This window comes from Camellia sinensis, chromosome 6, assembly GCF_055761805.1.
Source record: "Camellia sinensis isolate YWXY chromosome 6, ASM5576180v1, whole genome shotgun sequence".
Taxonomy (NCBI): domain Eukaryota; kingdom Viridiplantae; phylum Streptophyta; class Magnoliopsida; order Ericales; family Theaceae; genus Camellia; species Camellia sinensis.
In genome coordinates, this window is record NC_138966.1 from 105,200,032 (window position 1) to 105,227,858 (window position 27,827).

The following is a 27,827-nucleotide window of genomic DNA, read 5'->3' on the forward strand; positions in this document are numbered from 1 at the left end:
TCTAGTTAATTTTCCGTCTCTGAGAAAAAAAATTCTTGGCCTCAATGACTTCAATCTTATCAATCAGCATTAATATTTCCTCACCATCACAACTAATTTCTTGCTTCTCCACCTATCGCCTCTATAAATTCCTCTAGTTTCGTACTCTACATAGACAAAGTTATAGTAGAAGAAAAGACGGTTTCTTTACTTAGGTAAAAAATGTGGTTTGGGAAGAAGAGTTTGATCTTGTATCTTTTGGGGTACTTACTGTTTGATGGCATTGGCATCGTCCATTGCCAAGCTTGGATTCGCCGACATCGATTTGTTGTAAGTACACTTGTGTACGTGTAATTTGAAGTTATGGGTTAATGATCTTAACATCAAATTTCAAGAATTTGAAACTTATGATTAAATATATGGAAATTATATGTACTTGTTTTTTATTACATAAACTTGTTTTGGCAGGTGAAAGAAGCTCCTTACACAAGACTCTGCAGTACAAAGAAGATTTTGACAGTGAATGGGAAATTTCCAGGACCAACTCTCTATGCTCACAAAGAAGAGACTCTAATTGTTGATGTTTACAATAGAGGAAAATATAACATCACTATTCACTGGTATGAATCACTATTCACTTGTTCGTTCGCTCTATTACAAAACACTCATTATGTGAAAAAAACGAGATAGGATTTCAAGACATAGTCTAATGAATAGTGTTTTGAATTGGGATAAGTGATTTGGGCCGCTTTCATTTGTTTAAAAATGAAGCTTGTGGCCATCCAAATAATGGTATGACGCGATGTTCTATTCACCGGCCAGGGATCTTTTGTCTCTAAAATTCATGTCTCATGTCCACTCTTAGAACGTGAAATTCTCTCCGTATCGTGGTATTGGGATGGATTGAAAACAAAGAGACAAATTTTGAAGACAAAATATCGTGCCTTATTCGGCAAAGTGATGAGATAATAACAGTTGTACCAATTTTGCAGGCATGGAGTGAAAATGCCTAGGTATCCATGGTCAGATGGTCCTGAATATATCACACAGTGCGCGATCAAACCGGGAGGAAAGTTCAGCCAAAAAGTAATATTTTCCGCGGAGGAAGGGACCCTATGGTGGCATGCGCACAGCGACTGGTCACGAGCTACCGTCCACGGTGCTATTATAGTCTATCCTAAACATGGCACTGTCTATCCTTTCCCTAAGCCCTATGCTGAAGTGCCCATCGTATTAGGTACTCTGAACATCATGTTACCCCATTTCTTTAGAATTGGGTACCGATATTCAAAGATACATCAGCTGATGTTGTCCAATTCTGACTGATATATGATCATATTACCGATGCTAATATGTTATTATATCTTCATGCTATATATGTTTTTGTTAACTATTAGGAGAGTGGTGGAAGCAAGATGTGATGAAGGTCCTCGAGGAATTTGTTAGAACTGGAGGAACCCCAAACGACTCTGATGCATTCACCATCAATGGTCAGCCTGGTGATTTATATCCATGCTCCAAGCCTGGTTGGTTTCTTTTGCCTTTCTTGGTATTTATGTGTTTTTTACAATCAACCTATACAATCAAAGAATTAAGAAAATTATTAGTGCCCTGTTTGGCCAAGTCCCATAAACTGGCTGGAATTTTGAGCATTTGGAGTTGGATATAAATCATTTTGATACAATAAACATTTTGGTATCAGTGTCAATCGATGCATACCAGTACATGTTTATAAATTGCAGGATTTTTGCTAATGCTTTTTAAAATTTGTGTTGCCCGCTTTTTAATACGTATCACTTGATATATTTGATACCAGCATCCTATAAAGCTATTTTGAACCATGCTAGGACAAATTATTTTGCTCTACCTAATAGTAATAGTCCATGACCCCCATATGACATTTACACACTACTTGCTATATTAGCTTATACGAAAAGCAGCTAAATTGGATCCTCGAATTATATTGCTCTAAATTGATTTCGCGCCGATTCATTTTTGGTATTAGTTCAAATCGATCAAAACATATTGGTTTTTAAAAAATTTAAAAATTAAGCAATTTATTGATTTTTTAAGTTTATATTTGCAACACTCAATTCGTAATATGTATCATTCTATTTAGTGATTCATCGCCCTATGCCATGTTTGGACAAATTATTGTGTACCCATACATCTGACATTTTTATTGTGTACTTGCAGGAACGTTCAAGCTAACCGTGGAACATGGCAAGACCTATCTCCTCCGCATAATCAACGCCGCTATGAACGAAATCCTCTTCCTCTCCATCGCCAAACACAAACTCATTGTGGTCGGAGCCGATGCTAGCTACACCAAACCCTTAAAAACAAAGTACATCACAATCTCCCCTGGCCAAACCATTGATGCCTTATTTCACGCCAACCGCCACCATGGCCGCTACTACATTGCCGCCCGAGCCTACTCTGCGGGCAACATACCCATCGATAACACCACCACCACCGCAATAATCCAATATGCCGGAAAAATATCCACAGCCACTTCACCACCGCTATTTCCACACCTCCCGTACTATAATGACACACGTGCCATGGTGAATTTCACCGGCAGCCTAAGAAGCTTGGGTAGCAAGGACCATCCGGTCAATGTTCCATTAAAAATCACCAACCCTATGATCTCAACCGTCTCGGTCAACACCCTTCCGTGCCATCCCAACCGTACATGCATGGGGCCGAATGGGACCCGATTGGCTGCGAGCATGAACAACTTAAGTTGGGTGAACCCATCCCTTGATATCCTCCAAGCTTACTATTATCACGTTAAGGGCGTGTTTGGGGGTCGATTTCCGAACTTTCCACCATATGTGTTTAATTTTACGGCTGATTATTTTCCGATGGAGTTGGAGATACCGAAGAAAACCAGACAGGTGAAGATTTTGAAGTATGATTCAACCGTGGAGGTGGTTTTTCAAGGGACTAATCTGGTGGCTGGGATTGATCATCCTATTCATTTACATGGGCATAGTTTTTATGTTGTTGGGTGGGGATTTGGGAACTATGACAAATTTAAGGATCCATTGACATACAACCTTGTTGACCCTCCTCTCCTTAACACTGTTCCTGTCCCAAGAAATGGCTGGATCACCATCAGATTCAAGGCTAACAATCCTGGTTAGTGCATGTTTTTTATACTTCATACTAAGAACATATGATAAGTGCGCAGAAATATTATACACAATTGTCATAGAAAGATGTGACTAATTATAATATTTTCATTTTAAATCACAAACCCTTCATTATTAATATAATTTGTTAATATAATTTGTATATATGTCATTACCACATCATTCTAAAAGTTAATTCTATATAAAAATTTTAGCGATATATGATTTTTCATATGTTATACATAATCAGATTTTTATTATTAGAGACAAAATAATAAATTTTATGTGTATTTACCAACATGAGTTTCATTACTTGTGTGTCTAGTAATAATAAAATTAAATGTCATATAATAATAAAATTAAATAATAAATTAATTTATAAATAAGGAGAGTGAGTTTCACTCCTAGAACTCATTAAATTGACAAGTCCCTATACTTTTATGACTTTAATTCCAATTGGCTTTATAACTTTATTTTTCTTTTTAAGAACTTTTATGCATCACTTTTTTTTTCGCTACATCGGAAAGAAGTATATATTATATATATGCATCACTTTTGTTTTACAGTTTTAAATCTAATTTCCAATTGGCTTTATATTGATGAACGTTTATGCATCACTTTTCTTTTTCAGTTTTAAATCATCGGAAAAACATGTCAATATATTATTTTTTTATTATTTTCAAATAATAAACTAATGATGGATATTCACGTAAACAGTTATACTAAAGGATAGCAAAAAAAAAAAAAAAAAAAAAGAAAAAAAAAAAAGAAAGACAAATTATAGAAATGGTCCCTATAATTTACCCGCGGTTTCATTTTGGTAGCTATACTTCTAATTGTTTCAATTTTGCCTCTGCAGTCTGGTTTTTGGCTTGAAATGGTCCAATAATTAACAGTGGTTAGACTTTTGGATGGAAATTCCACGCGTGCAAAGCACGCACGGGACAATTTTGACTTTTTTGACTATTTTTGCAACAATTCAATTTGTTCTCTAATATCATCACTCAAATTTAACTCATTTAATAGATGTTTTATTTAATTTCATTATTTAATTATTATTAATTTTTAAATAAATTTATTTAAAATTTTAATTAAAAAAATAATATATATTTTATTGATATTTTATTTATTTAATTGTTAAAAATAAATTTATTTAATTGTGTAAAAAATAAAATAAAATAATTTTTTATTTAATCTAGCTAAAAATAATTAAAATATTAAAGATTTATTTACTAAGTAATAGCATGACAGTAAAATAGACATTTCACACATTACTCTCATAGAATACCAATCTCATGGAAATAATCTCCCACTCCCAGGATTGTTTAATCCCTCATTAAAAATAATAAATTATAAATTATGACCTAATAAATTATAAATTTATTTGTCTTATTTATAAGGCCATAATTTATAATTTATAAGGCCATAATTTTTAATTAAATTAAATTTATAATTTATAATTAATATTTTTTATTTTTTATTAATATATAATTTTAAATTAACAATACTAAAAAAATAATTTATAAATTATAAATTTATTTGTCTTATTTATGAGGCCATGATTTTTAATTTATTATTTTTAATTAAATTAAATTTATAATTTATATTTTTTATTTTTTATTATTAATATATATTTTTTATGAATCTCCCGGACTATTTGGTTGGATTGGATGTGTATCCCGTATTTATTTTCTCATGGGATTAGATGTCTAAAACTGACTATTTTTTAGTGAATCTAATGTTTGCTTAGACAAACTGGATAAGGATAAATGTACAAAAGACTATTTTACCATTTTATTTTATTTTTTACACAATTAAATAAATTTATTTTTAAAAATTAAATAAATAAAATATCAATAAAAAAAATATATGTTATTTTTTAATTAAAATTTTAAATAAATTTATTTTAAAAAATAATAATTATTAAATAATGAAATTAAATAAAACATCTATTAAATGAGTTAAATTTGAGTGATTATATTAGAAAACAAATTGAATTGTTGCAAAAATAGTCAAGAAAGTCAAAATTGTTAAAGAAAAGTCAAGAAAGTCAAAATTGTCCCATGTGTGCCTTGCATGCGTGGAATTTCCGTCCAAAAGTCTAACCACTATTAACTATTAGACCATTTCGAGCCAAAACCAAACTAGAGGGGCAAAATTGAAACAATTAGAAGTGCATGAACCAAAATGAAACCGCGGATAAACTATAGGGACTATTTCTGTAATTTGCCTCCAAAAAAAAAAAAACTTCTCTTTATTTAGTTGTTTTTTATTTTTTTGTCTTTTTAATTTTGATAAATAATTTTGTCAATTATACGTAACAGGAGTTTGGTTCCTTCATTGCCATTTTGAGCGCCACCTGACGTGGGGGATGGAGACAGTGTTCATAGTGAAAAATGGCAAGCACCACAACGCTACTATGCTCCCACCTCCACCACATATGCCCCCTTGTTGAAGCAATTTTTCCATGGAAAATTCTTCAATACCAATTATATATTATTTTAGCAATATTTTAAACTTTTTTTCTTCTTATTTTTAGTTCTTGCTGTTTGAATTGATTGGAACAATAGTGATTTTATTTTAAATTATACTTGGACTATTTCCCTGTTAATATGCTTTATATTTATATAGATGCAATTTGATTCTTGAACAAGTAATTCTATTCGAACATAATTTTTGACTAAAACAAATAATAACATGAAATTGTCGGTGGGACTCGTATTATATGAAGGTGTGAAGTTTTTTTTTTTCCAGATATTTTTTATCAAGTTTTGATCAGTAGATGCATTTTTATTATTTGGAACAATCATTAGTTTTGTTTAATGACGTGTTATTTACCTTAAAAAAAAACTAAAGGACTCCAAAGGCATTCACTTAGCTTTGTTTAATTACAAAGAAAATTAGTAGAAAATAAAAGTCATTGAAAATGAAGTGAAAGAAAAAAAAATAAAAAAATGTGTTTAACTCCGTTCAATGATTGTTTTGTTTTGAATGTAATTACATAATTAATAAAATTGTTTTATGAGAAAGACAAATTATTATTTTGAAATATATATATATATATACACATATATATTTTATCCACAACTATCAACTGTCAAAAATTCATTCTCGCCAGAAAAGTTGTCAGTCCCAAAAAAGTCATCAAAGGTAGCTGGTGACTAGTGGTAGTGGTAATATATGGACATATAGGTAGATTAAGTTGATAGACAGATGACACGTGAACAAATAGATGGATAGATAAATAACGCTTGGACAAATAGGTGATACTAGACAAGTAGGTAGACAAATAGCTAACGTGGACAGATAAATAGAATAGTAGTCAAATAGACTAATAAATAAACAGCCTTCACTGTTGACTGCTAAGGAAGAATAGGGAATTGTCAAAGGTTCCCTTTCCTCATTTTTTTACACATTTTTCGTAAAAAGTTAAAAAATTATTCAAAACATTCTAATATTAATATATTTAGGATAAAAGACAGTTTTAATCCATGCATTATTTTTCATTTTAGTTTCAATTTTGTTATTTTTGTCTTCAAAGTTATCAATTTAAGTCAATTTAATAACATGAATGTGGATAAAAAGACAATTTTAGTCCCTAAATTATTCATTTATTGTAATTTAAATCTCGTAAGTTTTAAATTTTTTTATTTTAATTCTCAAAGTTATCAATTTGAGTAAAGTTGGTCATAGTTCAAATTGACAACTTTGAAGATTAAAATAACAAAATTTAAAACTTGAGGGATTAAAATGACCAGAAACTCATATTTTAGGAACCAAAATTGTCTACTATCTAAAGATAAATATTTTTCCCATTATCAAAGTAAACGAATGTTAGAGATAGAACTAAATTGACAACTTTAAAAACTAAAATCACAAAATTGAAGCTTAAGGATTAAAATGACAAATAAAGCATATTTTATCAACTAAAAGTTTCCCTTATCCCATATTTAGGGGGTGTTTGGGAAGCAAGTTTTGGGCTAAAATAGCCAATAAAAACAAAATAGGTCAAAATAGTCAATTTATATACTATTATAATTGCAAAATATTGTCATCTCATTAAGGTTGAAAGTTGCAATTCTTTTTCTCATTTTTTTTTTAAATTCTGTTAATACGTGTCACAATATGATTGGTTTATAAATTAATTTTGTTACCCAAGACTTAGAACTAACAAATTTTATATTCTTAAAATAAAATTTCAAATTTAGATTCTTACTTAAATTATGGTGCTATGATTGGAATGAAATCAATATTTTTTCCTTAAATTATGCATCCTTTATTAAATTTTAAATTTAAATTATTCTTCAAATTATATTATTACAATTAAATGAGATGAATAGTCACGTGTGTCATAATAATGTGTCATAGTATTATTGGTCTAAATATAATTTGTTTTAAATACACGTGTTCAAATTATTAATCGCTATTAAAAAAATTATTTTAATTTATTTTTTTAAATTTTATAAAAAGTTTATATCCTTCTAAATCATAAGGATTTGAATAATAATATTTTTTAATATACATTTTTTTTAACAAAAGACAAAAATATTAAGAAAATGAATAATTTTTTTAACACTTGCCAAACATGGTGGATTCTGTTAATGTTTTTTTTATTATCTACATTGTCAATTAAACAAATTAAAAAACTAAAAATATTTTTGGCTTCAATAGTTAAGAAGTGACTTTTGCTAAAATCAAATAGAAATAATTTTTTTTAATTATTATTAAACGTGATCGTTTGTAAAACTTATTTTTTTATAATAAAAAAATAGGAGTTACACGTAATAATTTATAGTTCATTTACACTTTTTTAACACTTGTCAAATATGATGGATCTTGTTAATTTTTGTAATCTCAACTGTCAATTCAACAAATAAAAATAAAAATAAAAATATTTTTAGCTCAAATTGCTAAAAAGTAACTTTTGCTAAAATAAATTAGAAAAAAACGTTATTTTTCTATTAAAAGTGATGGTTTGCGATTTTTTTTTTTTTTATTTATTTTTAAGAGAGAGTTATAAGTGATAACTTATTGTTCATCTAGAACTATTTTCAAATTAATTGAGAATACTATATTAAATTTTCTTCCATCCCTTTTTTATTCAAATACTTTTATTTTTTAAGAAATTTATTTTTATTCTATTTAATATTTTATTGTAATTTTTAAATTAAAAAAATTCTAAAAATTCATATTTAAATTATTTTATGCTGTTTTAAAAACTAATTTTTTTAATAGCAACTTATTTAATGATCCCTTTGTAAAAGATGCATTTTTAAAATATTTTTAAGAAAAATTCTATTGGAAAATATTAAGTATATTACTTTTGCTTTTGTTTATTAATATTAAATTTTTAATTAATTTTATATATTATTTAAAAAAAATTTCCAAAATAATTTTATGTATCTATATATATAATTTTGTTTTGGTTGCTGAGGTTATTTGGTGTCTTTGTCCAAACCTACTCAAATTTAATTGGACGAATTACACTAACAGTCCCTATAGTTTGGGGTTCGTGTCATTTTGGTCATTGATTTTTCAATTGTGACACATTTGACTTTGAATCTTGAATTTTTTTTTTCCAAATAAGGACAATTGAAGATACCATTACTTAATTTTAAAGGAAAAATCTTCAATTTGATAAAATATAAACTAATTTGATAAAAGTAAATGTCAAAAAAATATTTTGAATTTTTTAAAATTATTTTTACTTATCAAAAATAAAGTTATGTAAAATTAATAAATCTTTTAAAAATTTATTTCTTTATTTATTTTACTAAACTAATTTTTGTTATGTGTTTGGATTTTGATCATATAATGGGTGGTTGTTAGGATTTTAATGTATAATCAATATATTTAATATATGAAATGTTTTTAGTTTTAGATTTTTTGATTTAATCGATTGGTTTAATAATGATATCAAAGTTGTCGTCATATTTGGCTTTTGAAAAAGTAGAAACTAATTTAACGAAAATAAAAATAACCATCTATTGCATGATCATCATCCAAACACGTAATAAAAATTAATTTGGTCAAATAAATAAATAAATGTCTAAAGATTTATCAATTTTACATAATTTTATCTTTAGTGTGTAGAAATAATTTTTAATTTTTTTTTAAAAAAAATTGACATTTATTTTTTCAAATTAATTTATATTTTACCAAATTTACCCACCCCAAAAGACTTATGGGACCCAACCAAATTTGGCCTCCAAGTTGACCCAAAATAAGCCTGTAAAACCATAAATTCCAACAACCCCCACATGAATGGAGTTTGACAGAGAGAAAATACAACAACATGATATAATTACAGAGAGTACATAAATTAGAAATATTCTCATATTCTCCAAAGGATATGTAGCTTTTGGCTTTAAACCTTCTCTTGTGAGACACTATCAGATTTACTAGCTAATCAGTGAACATAATGTCTTGAACTGTTCAGCCGTTTGTGTAAACCAAGATAATAGAACTCACACAATATATTACCAGGCACAGTTCAGTTCTCACTATTATGTTCATTTTGGCTCTAAACAACATGGTCTTTTATGAGTGCTCTAGAGAATTGTAACCCTTCACAAATCTCATAGAACCGGCCCAGTTCACACTCATATAGGTGATTCTTATGAAGAGTATCCTGCCGTACTCCACTAGGTATTCCTAGATATAGGAATCATTAAAAGTATTACTTAACCTAAAACGCTGCAGACATCACTATTTCATCATAGAAATGGGTAGGAATTTGACTCCCCAGTGATCCTTATGAGTCATACACAACTCGGCTGTCCCTTTGAACCTAGATCTTGGGATCTCCAGTCAAATAGGTTGGGTTGCCATTGTGGTAACTCTTATTTAATAGGCTTAAGTCCCATTCCTCTCGATAAATTCTCAACTAACTCTCTTGCTAACCCTTTAGTTAGTGGATCCGCTATATTGTCTTTAGGCTTCACATATTCAATAGAAATAATTCCATTAGAGAGTAGTTGTCTCACGGTATTATGTTGACGACGAATGTGTCCTGACTTACTGTTACACATATGACTATGTGCTCTACCTATTGCTGATTGACTATCACAATGTATGCAAATAGCGGGCAGTGATTTTGGCCACATTGGAATATCTTCAAGGAAGTGGCAAAGTTATTTTGCTTCTTCCCCAACTTTATCTAAAGCTATAAACTCTGATTTCATAGTAGACCTAGCAGTGCAAGTCTGTTTAGAAGATTTACAAGATACAGCCACCCCCACCAAGAGTAAAGACATATCCACTGGGAAATTTTGAGTCTCTAATATCCGATATCCAATTTACATCACAGTATCCTTCAAGTACTACTAGATATCTCCTATAATTTAGCCCAATGTTACGAGTAAATCGGAGATATCTTAAAACCCTTATAATTGCTTTCTAGTGTTCTACTCCTAGATTACTTGTATATTTATTTAATTTACTTACTGCATAAGCTATATCCGGGAGAGTGCAGCTCATCAAATACATTAAGCTTCCAATAATTTAGGCATACTCTAATTGAAAAATACTTTATTGTACATTTTTAGAAAGAAACAAATTAACATCCACAGGTGTTCTACAAGATGATCATTATCTTTGCTAAATTTGTTAAGTATTTTCTCAATGTAATGAGATTGTGACAAAGCATAACCTTCTGACACTTTTGTAATTTTCATACCAAGTACTACATCAGCAATCCCCATGTCCTTCATGTCAAAATGTTTATTTAACATTTTCTTGGTAGTTTTAATCATGTCAATATTACTACCTATGATGAGCATATCATCTACATAAAGACATACTATAACATAACCCTTGCTTGTGTTTTTAATATAAAAACATTTGTCACATTCATTAATTTTGAATTTATTTGACATCATTGCCTTGTCAAATTTCTCATGCCATTGCTTTGACGCTTGTTTTAAACCATATAATAATTTAACCAGTTTACACACTTTCTTTTCTTTTCTTGGATAGAAAATCCTTCTGGTTGCTCCATGTAAATTTATTCATCTAACTCACCATTTAAGAAAGTGGTTTTCACATCCATTTGATGAATTTCAAGATTGTACAAGGATGCAATGGCAATTAGCATTCTAATAGATGTTATTCTAGTAACTGGTAAGTATGTGTCAAAGTAGTCAAGACCTTCTTTTTGTCTATATCCTTTGACCACAAGTCTTATCTTGTAAATGTCAATTAATCCATCTACTTTTATTTTTCTTTTGAAAGTCCACTTGTACCCAAGAGGTTTACAACCTGGTGGCAAATCCACCAATTCCCAAGTGTAATTTTGCAAGATGGATTCAACTTTACTATTTATAGCTTCTTTCCATAAAGGAGCCTCAGAATTGGACATAGCTTCTTTAAAAGTTAAAGTCTCATTTTCTAACAAAAATGTTAGAAAATCTAGACTAAAAAATTTAGAGGTTCTAACACATTTACTACGCCTATGTTCATCTTCATCATTTTGACCTATCTCTTACTCTTGTTCTTGATCATGACTAGTAATAGCATCATAAGATCTTTTGTTAGTACTAGTTTCTTGTCCAGTCTTATTTGGAAATATATGTTCAAAGAAAAATGCATTTCGAGATTCAATAATAGTATTTACATGCATTTCAGAATGTTTTGATTTATGAATCAAAAACCAATATGCACTACTATTATTGGCATAACCAATTAATATGCAATCAATAGTTTTAGGACCTATCTTAGTCTTTTTAGGACCTATCTTAGTCTTTTTAGGATTAGGAATAGCCACTTTAGCTAAATACCTCCACACTTTTAAATATTTGTAGGATGGTACTCTCTCATGCCACATTTCATAAGGTGTTTGATTCACTTTCTTTCGGAGTAGTTTATTAAGTATTTAATTAGGATAAAGTATTGCTTCCCCCCACAAGTTCTGAGATAATCCAAAACTTATTAGCATGGCATTTATCATTTCTTCTAAAGTCCTATTTTTCCTTTCAGCAATTCCATTTTACTGAAGTAAGTAAGGAGCAATGGTTTGATTAATTATTTCATGTTCTTTACAAAACTCACCAAAAGGTGATTCATATTCACCACCTCTATCATTTCTAAGTTTTTTAATTTTCTTACCAAGTTAATTTTTAACTTCATTCTTGTATTGAATGAAAGTTTTCAAAACTTCATCCTTAGTTCAAATTAAATAAACATAACTACATCTTGCATAGCCATATATGAAACTGATAAAATATTTTTTCTCACCTCTAGTTTGAATTGATTTAAAATCACAAATATCACAATGAATTAATTCAAGTGGCTCCGTACTTTGTTTAATTGAATGAAAATGAGTTTTAGTTAATTTTGCCTCAACGCAAATTTCACATTTATAATTTAAATTAATGTCAAATTTAGGTAAACATTCCATATTAATTAATCTATGTAAAGATCTATAATTAACATGTCCTAGTCTACCATGTCACAAATTTGAAGAATCAAGCAAGTAAGAAGAAAATATATTATTATTAATAACAGATGAGACAACAGTCATTACATTCATTTTGAAAAGGTCATCAGACATGTAATATTTTTTTACATACATCTCATTTTTGGTAAGTACAAATTTGTCACTTTCAAAAGCTAGCCTAAACCCATTTTTACTCAACAAGATCTGGAGACTAGATTCTTGTGAATGTCTAGTACATGCAGCATATTATTGAGAGTGAGTTCCTTTCCAGATGTCATCTTCAGAATAATGGGGGTGTTTGGCAAAGGCTTTTTTTGGCTTTTTGGGCTAAAATCCACAAAATGACAAAATAGGCTAAAATAGCCAATAAGACAAAATGTCACATCAAATCCATAATCATTTCACTTTTTCTCTCACAAACATCACATTTAACTATAAAAAAAATGAACTATCTTTCCAAACACAAATTTTAGTCTACTAAAATAGCCAAAAACTAAATTAACCTACTAAAATAGCAACTTCCAAACACCCACAATCTTTCCTTGTCCTTCAACTTTAGAAGTCGAGGAGTTGCCTATAAAAAGTTGTTCATCGTTGTCCACCACATAACAAGATGTGAATATTTCTCTGTCGGCACAAATATGGCGAGTAGTACTAGTGTCCACCCACCATTCTTAAGAATTTCCGACAAGGTTTTCCTCGGAAACAACTGCAAAAAGATTTATGTCCTCAACACCATTGAAAATTTTGTCCACTTCGATCATATTGGCTTGAGCACTCTTCTTGCTTGATCTTCCTTCGTCTTTCCATTTGCTAGGGCAATCTTTGGCCTGATGTCCCTCTTTGTCATAAATGTAACATCTTCCATTGAACTTGTACTTTTTAGTTTCCCCTCCTTTAGAGCCTTGTGCGGAACTTTCTCAAAAAACTTCCGTTTATTTTCTTTTGGAGCATGTTCCACCACATTTACCTTAGACTCCATGGAATGATTACCAACCCGCTTATCAAAGTTGTGGTTGTCCTCCTCAATCCTCAAACGCACAATCAATTCTTCCAAATTCATTTATTTGCGCTTGTGTTTGAGGTAGTTCTTGAATTCCTTCCAGCCTTGTGGTAATTTTTCAATTAAGGCAGCAACTTGGAAGGATTCACTAAGAGACATGTATTCTGTATGAATGTCATGCAGAATGAGTTGAAGATGTTGAACTTGGCTGATCACAGTCTTAGAATCAACCATTACAAAATCCAGGAATTTGCTAACCACAAATTTCTTTGAGCCAGCATCTTCGGTTTTGTACTTTTTCTCCAGAGACTCCCAAAGTTCCTTTGCCGTCTTGATAAGGCTGTAAACATTGTATAATGTGTTGTCAAGTCCATTCAAGATGTAGTTCCTACAAAGGAAATCAGCATGTTTCCAAGCATCGACAGCAGCAACCACTTGCCGGTCAGTTTCATCCTCTTTCAGAGTAGGAGCATCCTTACGGAGAAAACGCACCAGGTTCAAAGTAGCAAGATAGAACAGCATTTTCTACTGCCATCTGTAGACACCCCATTTTTGACCGACCTTGAGACTCAGACGTCACCAGTTGAGCACTCGGTGATATTGCATATTGTGCTTGCTCAGAAGTTTCAGAGTTTCGGCTGCGAGCCTTGCCTCCGGACTTCTGGGCTCTATTGTGCTTTGCCTCGGTTTGCGAACCAGGCTCTGTTTTCTCTGTTTTCTCTTATCGAAGGGGGGAAAGATCTCGTAGATCATCTCTCAGTGGACGTAGGCTACGTTTCGTGGTCGTAGGCCATTTTGCCCATTTGGAGCCCGGTTTCCGATTTTTCGGAGCCATTGGCCGTGTGCCTCGGTTCGGGACCGCTTAACCATCTCCGTTTGCTCCAGTTTCTGGCATACATCTTATTTGCTCCCTTTTGAGGGACACTGTGGTTCGAGAGACCAACTTCGTGGTCGAACACCACTCCCGGTGCCTAACGGTCAGTTTTCTGGGCCTCGGGCTGCGCGTTTCGGCCCCCGAACCTTCATTTTGCATCGGTTTTGGTTCATTTTTGGCAGGGACCTCTGTTTCATTGTTAGGAAAGTCGTAGAAGGGTGGGAGGCCAGTAATTGTTCTGGCAACCAGTTATATTTCCTCATCGCCCTCTGTCGCCCGTTTTTCTCACTTGAAAGTCAATGTTGACCACCCTAAGGCCACTTTTTCCAGCTCTAAACCACATATTTGTGTTGTACACATCTGGGAGGACACCAATATTTGGTGGCCGGCCAGTAATTGTTGTTGACCCTTTTGAACCCCCCCTAAAAGTAGGTTGTTCTCTCTCCTGGTTCACTTTCTCCAGTTTTTGACCACAGGGCTGTGTTGTGCACACATGGGAGGCCCTCTTTCTGTGGTGGCCGGCCATTAATTCTTCTTGACTGCTTTGACCCTTGGGCGGCCGGCCATGGGAGGTAGCCGGCCGGCCACCTGCAACCTAGATAAGCAGTCGGCCATGCTCCTTGCATCAGCTACAGTGCAGATATGCATCTGTTTTCTCTCCAGATTCTGTATCCGGGGGGCTGCATTTTGGAGGGAAACTTGATTGGTTTTCCCTCCATTTTCCCCCTTTTTCCCCCTCTTTCTTGCCTATATAACAGGGCCTCCAGCTCTGGTATTAGGGTTACAAAAATTCCCTCAAGCCTCTTGCATTACATCTCTCTCCCTCTCTACTCCAAACACCAAAACCCTTCAAACCCTACACCATTTCACACTACACCTCATAGCCCCACCCTTCCATCCTCCATTCCAACAGCTGGAGGTTGTTCATCAAGGCCTAGGAGTGCTGCATCCCAAGCCGAAAGGGTGGCAAAGACTAGTCTCCAAGGGTAAGCTCTATTTCCCACTTTTTGGTCCATATTTTGCATCCTTTCTAAGCCATACTTTCTTGCTGTTTTGGGTTCCGACCCTAACTAGAACCAGGCTTATTTTGAGCTCTTTTTCACTTTTGTTTAAGGGCCTCTTACTGTTTGACACCTCCTTGTTGCACTTGCTTCATTGTCTCTCTTGTATGCCATTTTCTTGTGTAGTATTTTTGGCCCATGTATAAATTGTTTTGAGGCATGCCATAAACTGTAAAGAGGCTTATTTTGAGCCCTTGTTCAACATTGTTGAAGGGCTCATTGCTGTTTGAGGCTTCTATTTATCACATGCCTTTATATCTCTCATTTGGCCATATTTTTGCATGATTCATTAGCCTCTTGTGCTTCTGTTTTTGGGGTCTGGTCCGAACTAAAAATGACCTTATCTTGATCCCCTCTTCATGTTTCATTCAGGGTCTTTCACTGTTTGAGGCATCTTTTATATACTTTGTGTTATATCTCTCTTTTTGGCCTTATTTTGTGTAGTATTTTAGGCTTGCATGCACACTGTTTTGGGTCTGACCACCAACTGAAAAATGCAATATTTTGGGCCCTTCTTCAATATTGTTGAAGGGCCCCTTTGTGTTTAAGGCCAGCAACCACCACTTGCTTCTTTGTCCCTCTTTTGACCCATTTCTTGCATGAGAGCTTATCCGTGCCTGTGTTGGTTTTTGTGATTTGTCATAAACTGTAAAATATCATATTTTGGGCCCCTCTTCAGCATTGTTGAAGGACCCTCGGCTGTTTGGGGCCAGCAGCTGTGACTTGCTTCTTTGTCTCACATTTAGGGCCATTTTTACATGCTAGTTTTGCCCCATTTGTGTTCATTGTTTGGATTTTCTATAAACTGAAAACATGCTTTTTTTGGGTGGCCTTGAATCTGTCTTCACATGCCATGATCAAATAATGCATGCTTGATGTAGCTACAAGCCATTTCATGTGCTTAATCTTGCATTTCAGGGCCATTTCGTGCATCGGGTGCTATGTGGTCATGATTCGGGGCTGTTTCGGGTCATATTTCACTTCTGAAATTTGCATATTTTCATATCATATTTCATGCCTTGCCATGTCTTGTTAGAGTGGCATTTGGTGCCTTAGGGTCGGTCCTCAATTTGCGTGCATGTGTGCACGCATTTCGAGTGTCTCATTTTCATCTTATGGCCTCCTATGTGAGTGTGGCTGAGGTCCACTCATGTTGGTGTAAGTCCATTATGCATTGTGTATGCCATTTTATTTCATAGCATTGCGTATGCCAGGTTGTATGTTAGCGCATTGTGTATGCCATGTTACCTCGTGCATCGTGTATTGCCATTTCATAGCATTGTGCATGCTAGGTTGTATATTAGTTGCATTCATGCATGTCATGCATATTGCATTATGTTTGGGATAGGAGTTAACCCGAGCACAGGAAACGAGGGACGTTTCGTACTCCGAGTGACGAAACGTGTCTCAATTCCCAGTCGCCGACACTCCGGATTATCCATGATGGAGTCTAAGTTTTGTTTTGTTTTCACGTGCATTCATTCTATATTGAGTTGCACAATTCGACTCCTCGGCCATCATTCATCGAGATGCGTGATTGGTGGCACGAGGATCGAGGCATGCATACATTTATGAAAATACATTGCCATGCCCTTTTCCTGCTCTCTGTTGCAGCAAATCAAGAATCAGCAGTCTTCCGGGGCTTGGCGTGCTTTCCAAGAAATCATTGCAAAACAGAGGCTAATTGGGGCATCGCGGTGGATTTCCGTGCAAAGGCAACCCGAGCATGCATCATTCATCATCCGGAGAAGAGTCAAGGCAGTCCCTGGCTTGCATGCCAGTTTTATTGTTTTCTTAGTTAATTTGGTAATTAACTAGGATTTTTTTACATATTTGGACTGTAATATTCATTTGGGACTGTATATTATTTTATTCGGACCCTCCGAGCGAGGGCACAACTGTAATAAGTGTGCGTGTGTGTGATGCATGTCTTCCAACCCCACGTCTTTCTCCCTTTTATTTACCAGCTTATGATGGTTAGATTAGGGCATGTTTCAATTAGCATACAGTATGACAGCATGTTTGCATTTGTTCATCTGTTTCGCATGCACTGGGCTCGGCGCATCATACTAACTGCATTTGTATTTCAATTCCAAGATTGAGTACTTGTTAGCTGTAGCATTTCATATGCCATGTTTAGAATAGCAGAGCCTGCTATAGTTGCATTTTTCCATGTGTTGCATTAGGCATTTCTGTATAATTAGGATCATGCATAGATTTCTAACTTAGCTTCTGTTTTGGCTTGGAGTACTCGGTAAGTTTTATGCTTTAGCATCCTTGCATGCGTGTGAATGACTGCCATGATAGCATGCTTACCATGAGGCTATTTGCTTATGTGATATAACTGCCTGAATGCCTGTGGGTGAATGTTGGGTTATTTGAATTGGAACAATTCATCAATTGTGTGTTTTAAGCCCACTAGATAGTGGCAAAATCATACTTTCTAAGCCCACCCGAGGGTGGCAAATCCACGTCTTAGCCTACTTGCGGGTAGCACCATCAAATCATTTTCAAAATAAACAAACATGAAATATTTTGTTCCAATTCAGGCGATCCAGTCTATACTTGTATGCTGTGCGCATCATATTGTAATCTAGGCTAATAACCGGAATAAGAACACACAATGTTTTCAAAACTTGATATCATGGTTAGTAGAGGCCGATCTTTGATCGGGCGAGTGAGGGTGCTCACGAAGTGACCTTCCCCAATCGTACCCAAGTTCCCGAGCCGAGGCAACTTTGGTGATGACGGACACGTGGCCTTAGGCAACGAGTCAGGGTTTCCTAAATTTCCCAAAATAAAATATTTAGGTGGCGACTCTGTATCTGGCAAAGCAGTCCATGTTTGGCACTTCTTTCAAAAATCTGTTTTCTCAAAACGATTTGCCGGATTTGGACTCTTTGGTTCAGACTTAGAACCGTGACAAATTGAGAGTCCTGAGCTGTAGTGAGCCCAATATCGAACGGAATGGGGGGACTCATTCCTTCCCCGGGGCGTTCGGGGATGTCTACAGTTTCTGGTAGGGCCTCTCACTGTTTGAGACCTCCTTGTTGCACTTGCTTCATTGTCTCTCTTGTATGCCATTTTCTTGTGTAGTATTTTTGGCCCATGTATAAATTCTTTTGAGGCATGCCATAAACTGTAAAGAGGCTTATTTTGAGCCCTTCTTCAACATTGTTGAAGGGCTCATTGCTGTTTGAGGCTTCTATTTATCACTTGCCTTTATATCTCTCCTTTGGCCATATTGTTGCACGATTCATTAGCCTCTTGTGCTTCTGTTTTTGGGGTCTGGTCCGAACTAAAAATGACCTTATTTTGACGCCCTCTTCATGTTTAATTAAGGGTCTTTCACTGTTTGAGGCATCCTTTATATACTTTGTGTTATATCTCTCTTTTTGACCTAATTTTGTGTAGTATTTTAGGCTTGCATGCACACTGTTTTAGGTCTAGCCACCAACTGAAAAATGAAATATTTTGGGTCCCTCTTCAATATTGTTGAAGGGCCCCTTTGTGTTTAAGGCCAGCGACCACCACTTGCTTCTTTGTCCCTCTTTTGACCCATTTCTTGCATGAGAGCTTATCCGTGCCTGTGTTGGTTTTTGTGGTTTTTCATAAACTGTAAAATATCATATTTTGGGCCCCTCTTCAACATTGTTGAAGGACCCTCGGCTGTTTGGGGCCAGCAGCTGTGACTTGCTTCTTTGTCTCACATTTAGGGCCATTTTTACATGCTAGTTTTGCCCCATTTGTGTTCATTGTTTGGATTTTCTATAAATTGAAAACATGCTTGTTTTTGGGGCGGCCTTGAATCTGTCTTCACATGCCATGATCAAATAATGCATGCTTGATGTAGCTACAAGCCATTTCATGTGCTTAATCTTGCATTTCGGGGCCATTTCGTGTATCGGGTGCTATGTGGTCATGATTCGGGGCTATTTCGGGTCATATTTCGCTTCTGAAATTTGCATGTTTTCATATCATATTTCATGCCTTGCCATGTCTTGTTAGAGTGGCATTTGGTGCCTTAGGGTCGGTCCTCGGTTTGCGTGCATGTGTGCACGCATTTCGAGTGTCTCATTTTCATCTTATGGCCTCCTATGTGAGTGTGGCTGAGGTCCACTCATGTTGGTGTAAGTCCATTATGCATTGTGTATGCCATTTTATTTCATAGCATTGCGTATGCTAGGTTGTACGTTAGCGCATTGTGTATGCCATGTTACCTCGTGCATCGTGTATGCCATTTCATAGCATTGTGCATGCTAGGTTGTATATTAGTTGCATTCATGCATGTCATGCATATTGCATTATGTTTGGGATAGGAGTTAGCCCGAGCACGGGAAACGAGGGACGTTTCGTACTCCGAGTGACGGAACGTGTCTCAATTCCCAGTCGCCGACACTCCGGATTATCCATGATGGAGTCTAGGTTTTGTTTTGTTTTCACGTGCATTCATTCTATATTAAGTTGCACAATTCGACTCCTCGGCCATCATGCATCGAGATGCGTGATTGGTGGCACGAGGATCGAGGCATGCATACATTTGTGAAAATACATTGTCATGCCCTTTTCCTGCTCTCTGTTGCAGCAAATCAAGAATCAGCAGTCTTCTGGGGCTTGGCGCGCTTTCCAAGAAATCATTGCAAAACAGAGGCTAATTGGGGCATCGCGGTGGATTTCCCTGCAAAGGCAACCCGAGCATGCATCATTCATCATCCGGAGAAGAGTCAAGGCAGTCTCTAGCTTGATTGCCAGTTTTATTGTTTTCTTAGTTAATTTGGTAATTAACTAGGATTTTTTACATATTTGGACTGTAATATTCATTTGGGACTGTATATTATTTTATTCGGACCCTCCGAGCGAGGGCACAACTGTAATAAGTGTGCGTGTGTGTGATGCATGTCTTCCAACCACACGACTTTCTCCCTTTTATTTACCAGCTTATGATGGTTAGATTGGGGCATGTTCCAATTAGCATACAGTATGACAGCATGTTTGCATTCGTTCATCTGTTTCGCATGCACCGGGCTCGGCGCATCATACTTACTGCATTTGTATTTCAATTCCAAGATTGAGTACTTGTTAGCTGTAGCATTTCATATGCCATGTTTAGAATAGCCGAGCCTGCTATAGTTGCATTTTTCCATGTGTTGCATTAGGCATTTCTGTATAATTAGGATCATGCATGGATTTCTAACTTAGCTTCTGTTTTGGCTTGGAGTACTCGGTAAGTTTTATGCTTTAGCATCCTTGCATGCGTATGAATGACTGCCATGATAGCATGCTTACCATGAGGCTATTTGCTTATGTGATATAACTGCCTGAATGCCTGTGGGTGAAGGTTGGGTTATTTGAATTGGAACAATTCATCAATTGTGTGTTTTAAGCCCACTAGATAGTGGCAAAATCATACTTTCTAAGCCCACCCGAGGGTCGCAAATCCACGTCTTAGCCTACTTGCGGGTAGCACCATCAAACCATTTTCAAATAAACAAACATGAAATATTTTGTTCCAATTCAGGCGATCCAGTCTATACTTGTATGTTGTGCGCATCACATAGTAATCTAGGCTAATAACCGGAATAAGAACACACAATGTTTTCAAAACTTGATATCATTGTTAGTAGAGGCCGATCTTTGATCGGGCGAGCGGGGGTGCTCACGAAGTGACCTTCCCCATTCGTACCCAAGTTCCCGAGCCGAGGCAACTTTGGTGATGACGGACACGTGGCCTTAGGCCACGAGTCAGGGTTTCCTAAATTTCCCAAAATAAAATATTTAGGTGGCGACTCTGTATCTGGCAAAGCAGTCCATGTTTGGCACTTCTTTCAAAAATCTGTTTTCTCAAAACGATTTGCCGGATTCGGACTCTTTGGTTCAGACTTAGAACCGTGACAAATTGAGAGTCCTGAGCTGCAGTGAGCCCAATATCGAACAGAATGGGGGGACTCATTCCTTCCCCGGGGCGTTCAGGGACGCCTACAGTTTCTGGAAGGGCCTCTCACTGTTTGAGGCCTCCTTGTTGCACTTGCTTCATTGTCTCTCTTGTATGCCATTTTCTTGTGCAGTATTTTTGGCCCATGTATAAATTGTTTTGAGGCATGCCATAAACTGTAAAGAGGCTTATTTTGAGCCCTTCTTCAACATTGTTGAAGGGCTCATTGCTGTTTGAGGCTTCTATTTATCACTTGCCTTTATATCTCTCATTTGGCCATATTTTTGCATGATTCATTAGCCTCTTGTGCTTCTGTTTTTGGGGTCTGGTCCGAACTAAAAATGACCTTATTTTGACCCCCTCTTCATGTTTCATTAAGGTTCTTTCACTGTTTGAGGCATCCTTTATATACTTTGTGTTATATCTCTCTTTTTGGCCTTATTTTGTGTAGTATTTTAGGCTTGCATGCACACTGTTTTGGGTCTGGCCACCAACAGAAAAATGCAATATTTTGGGCCCCTCTTCAATATTGTTGAAGGGCCCCTTTGTGTTTAAGGCCAGCAACCACCACTTGCTTCTTTGTCCCTCTTTTGACCCATTTCTTGCATGAGAGCTTATCTGTGCCTGTGTTGGTTTTTGTGGTTTTTCATAAACTGTAAAATATCATATTTTGGGCCCCTCTTCGACATTTTTGAAGGACCCTCGGCTGTTTGGGGCCAGCAGCTGTGACTTGCTTCTTTGTCTCACATTTAGGGCCATTTTTACATGCTAGTTTTGCCCCATTTGTGTTCATTGTTTGGATTTTCTATAAATTGAAAACATGCTTGTTTTGGGGCGGCCTTGAATCTGTCTTCACATGCCATGATCAAATAACGCATGCTTGATGTAGCTACAGGCCATTTCATGTGCTTAATCTTGCATTTCGGGGCCATTTCGTGCATCGGGTGCTATGTGGTCATGATTCGGGGCTGTTTCGGGTCATATTTCGCTTCTGAAATTTGCATGTTTTCATATCATATTTCATGCCTTGCCATGTCTTGTTAGAGTGGCATTTGGTGCCTTAGGATCGGTCCTCGGTTTGCGTGCATGTGTGCACGCATTTCGAGTGTCTCATTTTCATCTTATGGCCTCCTATGTGAGTGTGGCTGAGGTCCACTCATGTTGGTGTAAGTCCATTATGCATTGTGTATGCCATTTTATTTCATAGCATTGCGTATGCTAGGTTGTATGTTAGCGCATTGTGTATGCCATGTTACCTCGTGCATCGTGTATGCCATTTCATAGCATTGTGCATGCTAGGTTGTATATTAGTTGCATTCATGCATGTCATGCATATTGCATTATGTTTGGGATAGGAGTTAGCCCGAGCACGGGAAACGAGGGACGTTTCGTACTCCGAGTGACGGAACGTGTCTCAATTCCCAATCGCCGACACTCCGGATTATCCATGATGGAGTCTAGGTTTTGTTTTGTTTTCACGTGCATTCATTTTATATTGAGTTGCACAATTCGACTCCTCGGCCATCATGCATCGAGATGCGTGATTGGTGGCACGAGGATCGAGGCATGCATACATTTGTGAAAATACATTGCCATGCCCTTTTCCTGCTCTCTGTTGCAGCAAATAAAGAATCAGCAGTCTTCCGGGGCTTGGCGCGCTTTCCAAGAAATCATTGCAAAACAGAGGCTAAATGGGGCATCGCGGTGGATTTCCGTGCAAAGACAACCCGAGCATGCATCATTCATCATCCGGAGAAGAGTCAAGGCAGTCCCTGGCTTGCATGCCAGTTTTATTGTTTTCTTAGTTAATTTGGTAATTAACTAGGATTTTTTACATATTTGGACTGTAATATTCATTTGGGACTGTATATTATTTTATTCGGACCCTCCGAGCGAGGGCACAACTGTAATAAGTGTGCGTGTGTGTGATGCATGTCTTCCAACCCCACGTCTTTCTCCCTTTTATTTACCAGCTTATGATGGTTAGATTAGGGCATGTTTCAATTGGCATACAGTATGACAGCATGTTTGCATTCGTTCATCTGTTTCGCATGCACCGGGCTCGGCGCATCATACTAACTGCATTTGTATTTCAATTCCAAGATTGAGTACTTGTTAGCTGTAGCATTTCATATGCCATGTTTAGAATAGCCGAGCCTGCTATAGTTGCATTTTTGCATGTGTTGCATTAGGCATTTCTGTATAATTAGGATGATGCATGGATTTCTAACTTAGCTTCTGTTTTGGCTTGGAGTACTCGGTAAGTTTTATGCTTTAGCATCCTTGCATGCGTGTGAATGACTGCCATGATAGCATGCTTACCATGAGGCTATTTGCTTATGTGATATAACTGTCTGAATGCCTGTGGGTGAAGGTTGGGTTATTTGAATTGGAACAATTCATCAAATGTGTGTTTTAAGCCCACTAGATAGTGGCAAAATCATACTTTCTAAGCCCACCCGAGGGTGGCAAATCCACGTCTTAGCCTACTTGCGGGTAGCACCATCAAACCATTTTCAAATAAACAAACATGAAATATTTTGTTCCAATTCAGGCGATCCAGTCTATACTTGTATGTTGTGCGCATCACATAGTAATCTATGCTAATAACCGGAATAATAACACACAACGTTTTCAAAACTTGATATCATGGTTAGTAGAGGCTGATCTTTGATCGGGCGAGCGGGGGTGCTCACGAAGTGACCTTCCCCAATCGTACCCAAGTTCCCGAGCCGAGGCAACTTTGGTGATGACGGACACGTGGCCTTAGGCAACAAGTCAGGGTTTCCTAAATTTCCCAAAATAAAATATTTAGGTGGCGACTCTGTATCTGGAAAAGCAGTCCATGTTTGGCACTTCTTTCAAAAATCTGTTTTCTCAAAACGATTTGCCGGATTTGGACTCTTTGGTTCAGACTTAGAACTGTGACAAATTGAGAGTCCTGAGCTGTAGTGAGCCCAATATCGAATGGAATGGGGGGACTCGTTCCTTCCCCGGGGCGTTCGGGGACGTCTACAGTTTCTGGCGACTCTGCTGGGGATTTAGAGAACTTGACTCGAACTCATGATATCTTGTTTTGACTACACTTGTGTGTTTCTTTGCATTGCATTTGTATTGGTGCGCCTCGGACACCGTGTTTGCCATCTGTTATTCCTAAACGGTTTGCCGGAGGCTTGTCTTGTCAAGGCATGACCATAAGGCTGACCGGTTGTGGGTTCTGCCAGTATGGGAACACAAACCCCGATTTTACCGGGGCACCCTTTTGACCATTGGACCCAGTGCATATTCGGAATCCGTAGTGACCATTCCAAGCTAGGACAGGTTACTTACCCAAGATAGCTTGTTTGAAGCCGCTACGTGCGTAGTGAAACCCTAGCTCCTGACAAAATAGGACAAGGAAACCCTACCCCAACATAGGGGTGTTTTGGCTCTCACTTATCTATTATGTGCTTTTAGAGTGCGTCTCTACAGGAATGCATGTATCAGTTTGCAAGTTTGGGCATTAGGCCTGCGGCACCAGTTCAGTATTTTGGGAATCAGTTTTACCTGAGGGTATCAGTTCACCGGCAGAGTTTTTTGCAGAATTCAGTAGAGAGCACACTCATTCAACTATGCTCATATCTGTTCAGGTGAAATCAGGCTGAGATGCTGCAGGTTTTCCCTTTTGCTAGGGTAGTCTTGGAACCATAGCTTCAGAAGGCTCCGATATCCCCCGGGTACATCGGACTTGTGCTGATAGACTTTGTCAGGTTAGAGATTCAGTTCAAGGATAAATCAGTGTTCCTCCACCAGAGGCAGGGTAAAAGGGGCCAGTTAGGCACAGATCACCGGTTTAGCAGTTACCAAAGCAGTGGCCCTTATCCACCCCACCAGTGAATAGCTAGGCTGAGGCCTCAGTTTTTAGTCACCCCACCAGACAGTCAGCAAGATCAGCAGAATACTGCCAGGATGGAAGAAATGATGCGCCAGCTCCAAGAGAGCATGAAACAAATGCAAGAGGACGCTGCCCGCCAAGCAGAGTTCTCTAAACAGTAGGCCACAGTCATGGCTCAGCAGGCCGAGCTAATCACTAGACTGCAATAACAAAATACAGTATCGGCCTCACATCAAGTTCCTCCTCCACCAGGGGTCCCGTTACCCGAGCAAGCACCTACTGTGCAGAATGCCCTGCCAAACACCCAGAACACCTTACCCAATGTCCAGAACATCCAAGAGGACACAGACCTTCCAACGGGGCCAGCTCCGCCCCTGCTTCCGCCTTAACTGTCCAAGACCCATACACCCAACCACCCGAACTCTCCCTTCGAGTTCGAAATAGACCATACGGCTCTAAAACTGAGCAAGTTCGAGAAGCTTTTCAAGAAATCACAAGGAGTAAAGGCTATTCCGGATATCGAGGATGGATATACCGATATGGCCGTAACGTTGCCAGATAGATTCAAGATGCCGCAGATTGATCGTTTCGACGGATCCGGGGATCCCATGGTCCACCTCCGGTTATTTTCAGATATACTGCGGCCAATGGGCCTAACTCGACCACAAAAGCTTTCGCTGTTCGGCCGAACCCTGTCGGGTGTGGCCGCTATCTGGTACGCAAAATTGGAAGATGAGGTAAAAAGAAGTTGGGATGAAATGGCCGAGGCCTTTGTCGCACAGTACTCGTACAATACCCAGATCGAGATTACAACTCGTGATCTCGAAACAACGAGGTAAGAGCCCAAAGAGACTTTCTTAGATTTCGTAACTCGGTGGAGGGCGAAGGCATCGATAATGACCCTGAGGCCTACTGACAAGGACCAGATCAGGATGATTGTGCGCAATCTCTAGCCAAAACTGATGCAAAGATGATTGTACTCCCCTTCCCTACCTTTTCTGATCTGCATGAGATGGGGGTACAGATTGAGGACGCTATGAAGCAGGGCCTTCTTGACCAGGAGAAAGAGCAGCCCAGGAGGGCATTTTCCCGCAATTCAAATGCGACCACCAGTGGTGATGCAGCTGCAAGATCTTCTGATGTGGGCATGGTTACCACCACCGTATCAAAAATAGCTACCCCATTCACCGGTGCGTCCAGAAGTAGCTCACAAGGAACCAAATACCCACCTCGAGTCAAGAGGGTTTTTACCCCACTTCATATGCCTTTGTCAAAGGCTCTGGAGGTCTTAATCCGGAAAGGGCATCTGAAACCGTTGAAACAACGGCCCCTACCCGATCCTATCCCTGCAAAGCATGATCAGACTGAATACTACGCCTACCATCAACAAACCGGTCATGACACCGACAGTTGCTTTCGTCTGCGCCATGATGTACAAGATCTGTTTGATAACAGGGTCATCGCCGCACCAAGTCCAGCAAAGTCTATCGGCACTTGATCAGTGAATTTGTGGGGGGATAATGTGATCTGATCAGAGGTTGAACTAGCTGCGGGTGGCGCTCTATTTACTCCAGATGTGGGAAGGACAGGCACTGTTTTGAGCATTTGCAAATGCCAGTTTCCGACTTGGGTATTCGGTCAGTTTTGTCGTTTTGTATTGAGTCAGTCTTTTCATACTGAGTCAGTCGGGTTTGTCTTGTTGTACTGAGTCAGTCCTGTTTTGTTGGAGTCTGGTGATTTCGGGGGTGTTACCTCGGACATCACTTGCTTGTTTTGAGCTTATCTTTTTTGGCTTTCTTTTGAGTCTGTTTCTGCCAGGGAGCCAGTTGTGCCGACAGATTTGAATGAAATAGCAGTGGTTTTTCACGCTCTTGTGTTTGCCTCTGCCGTGTGCCAATTGTGCCAAAAAGTTTGAATGAAACGGCAGTACTTTTCGCCTACTCTTCTGCACCCCAAAATCATTGCATTGACCTAAGCTTTTCAAAACTTTTTGAACACTGCGGTGAAAACGAAGAGGAAGGAATTCCTTGGGTTTTGCAAAATTTGATCATTTGAGAGAAAGAGAGGCATGCCAAGCCCTTAATGAATGAAATCATGCTTGTTAGTGTGAGTACTGGGAAGGATCCTGGCTTGATCCAGATTGGTTCTACCCTGTCTTCAACGCGAGCGACTGGTCGCTTTCTTAAAAGATTTCAAAAAATGTTTTGCGCGGTCCTGCGAAGACCTGTGTAGAATCGCTCTTGAGATTGTGCAGCTTAGGATCGCTCTCAGCCTCGAGACTCGACCCCTCTGCTTTCAAAACCTTGAACTCAAATTCAGAACGTTCAACGGTCAACTACAATGTGAGGCTTGTGTGGCCAGATTCAAAGCAACCCGTGAATTAGCGGCAACAAAGTCAGATCAAGAAGCTTGCGAAGCTAGATCAGGAGCACCCCTCGAACTAGGGGCAAGAATTTCAAATGTGCTCGAAGAGTCCAAGATGAAGATCGGCAAGAATGCCAAACCCCAGAAGGGAGGAAAGAAGAAGACAT

The 27,827-nt window shown here is 37.3% G+C and overlaps 1 protein-coding gene across 1 annotated transcript; it reads left to right on the plus strand.

Annotated features, from left to right (window-relative positions):
• Window positions 1–5,704, plus strand: LOC114318315 (laccase-15). Its single transcript, XM_028265173.2, has 6 exons — window positions 1–309; window positions 448–599; window positions 972–1,216; window positions 1,377–1,505; window positions 2,176–3,123; window positions 5,441–5,704. The coding sequence occupies exons 1-6, from the start codon at window positions 202–204 to the stop codon at window positions 5,569–5,571; spliced, it is 1,713 nt and encodes a 570-aa protein (XP_028120974.2). The 5' UTR covers window positions 1–201; the 3' UTR covers window positions 5,572–5,704.
• Window positions 5,705–27,827: the final 22,123 nt, after the last annotated feature.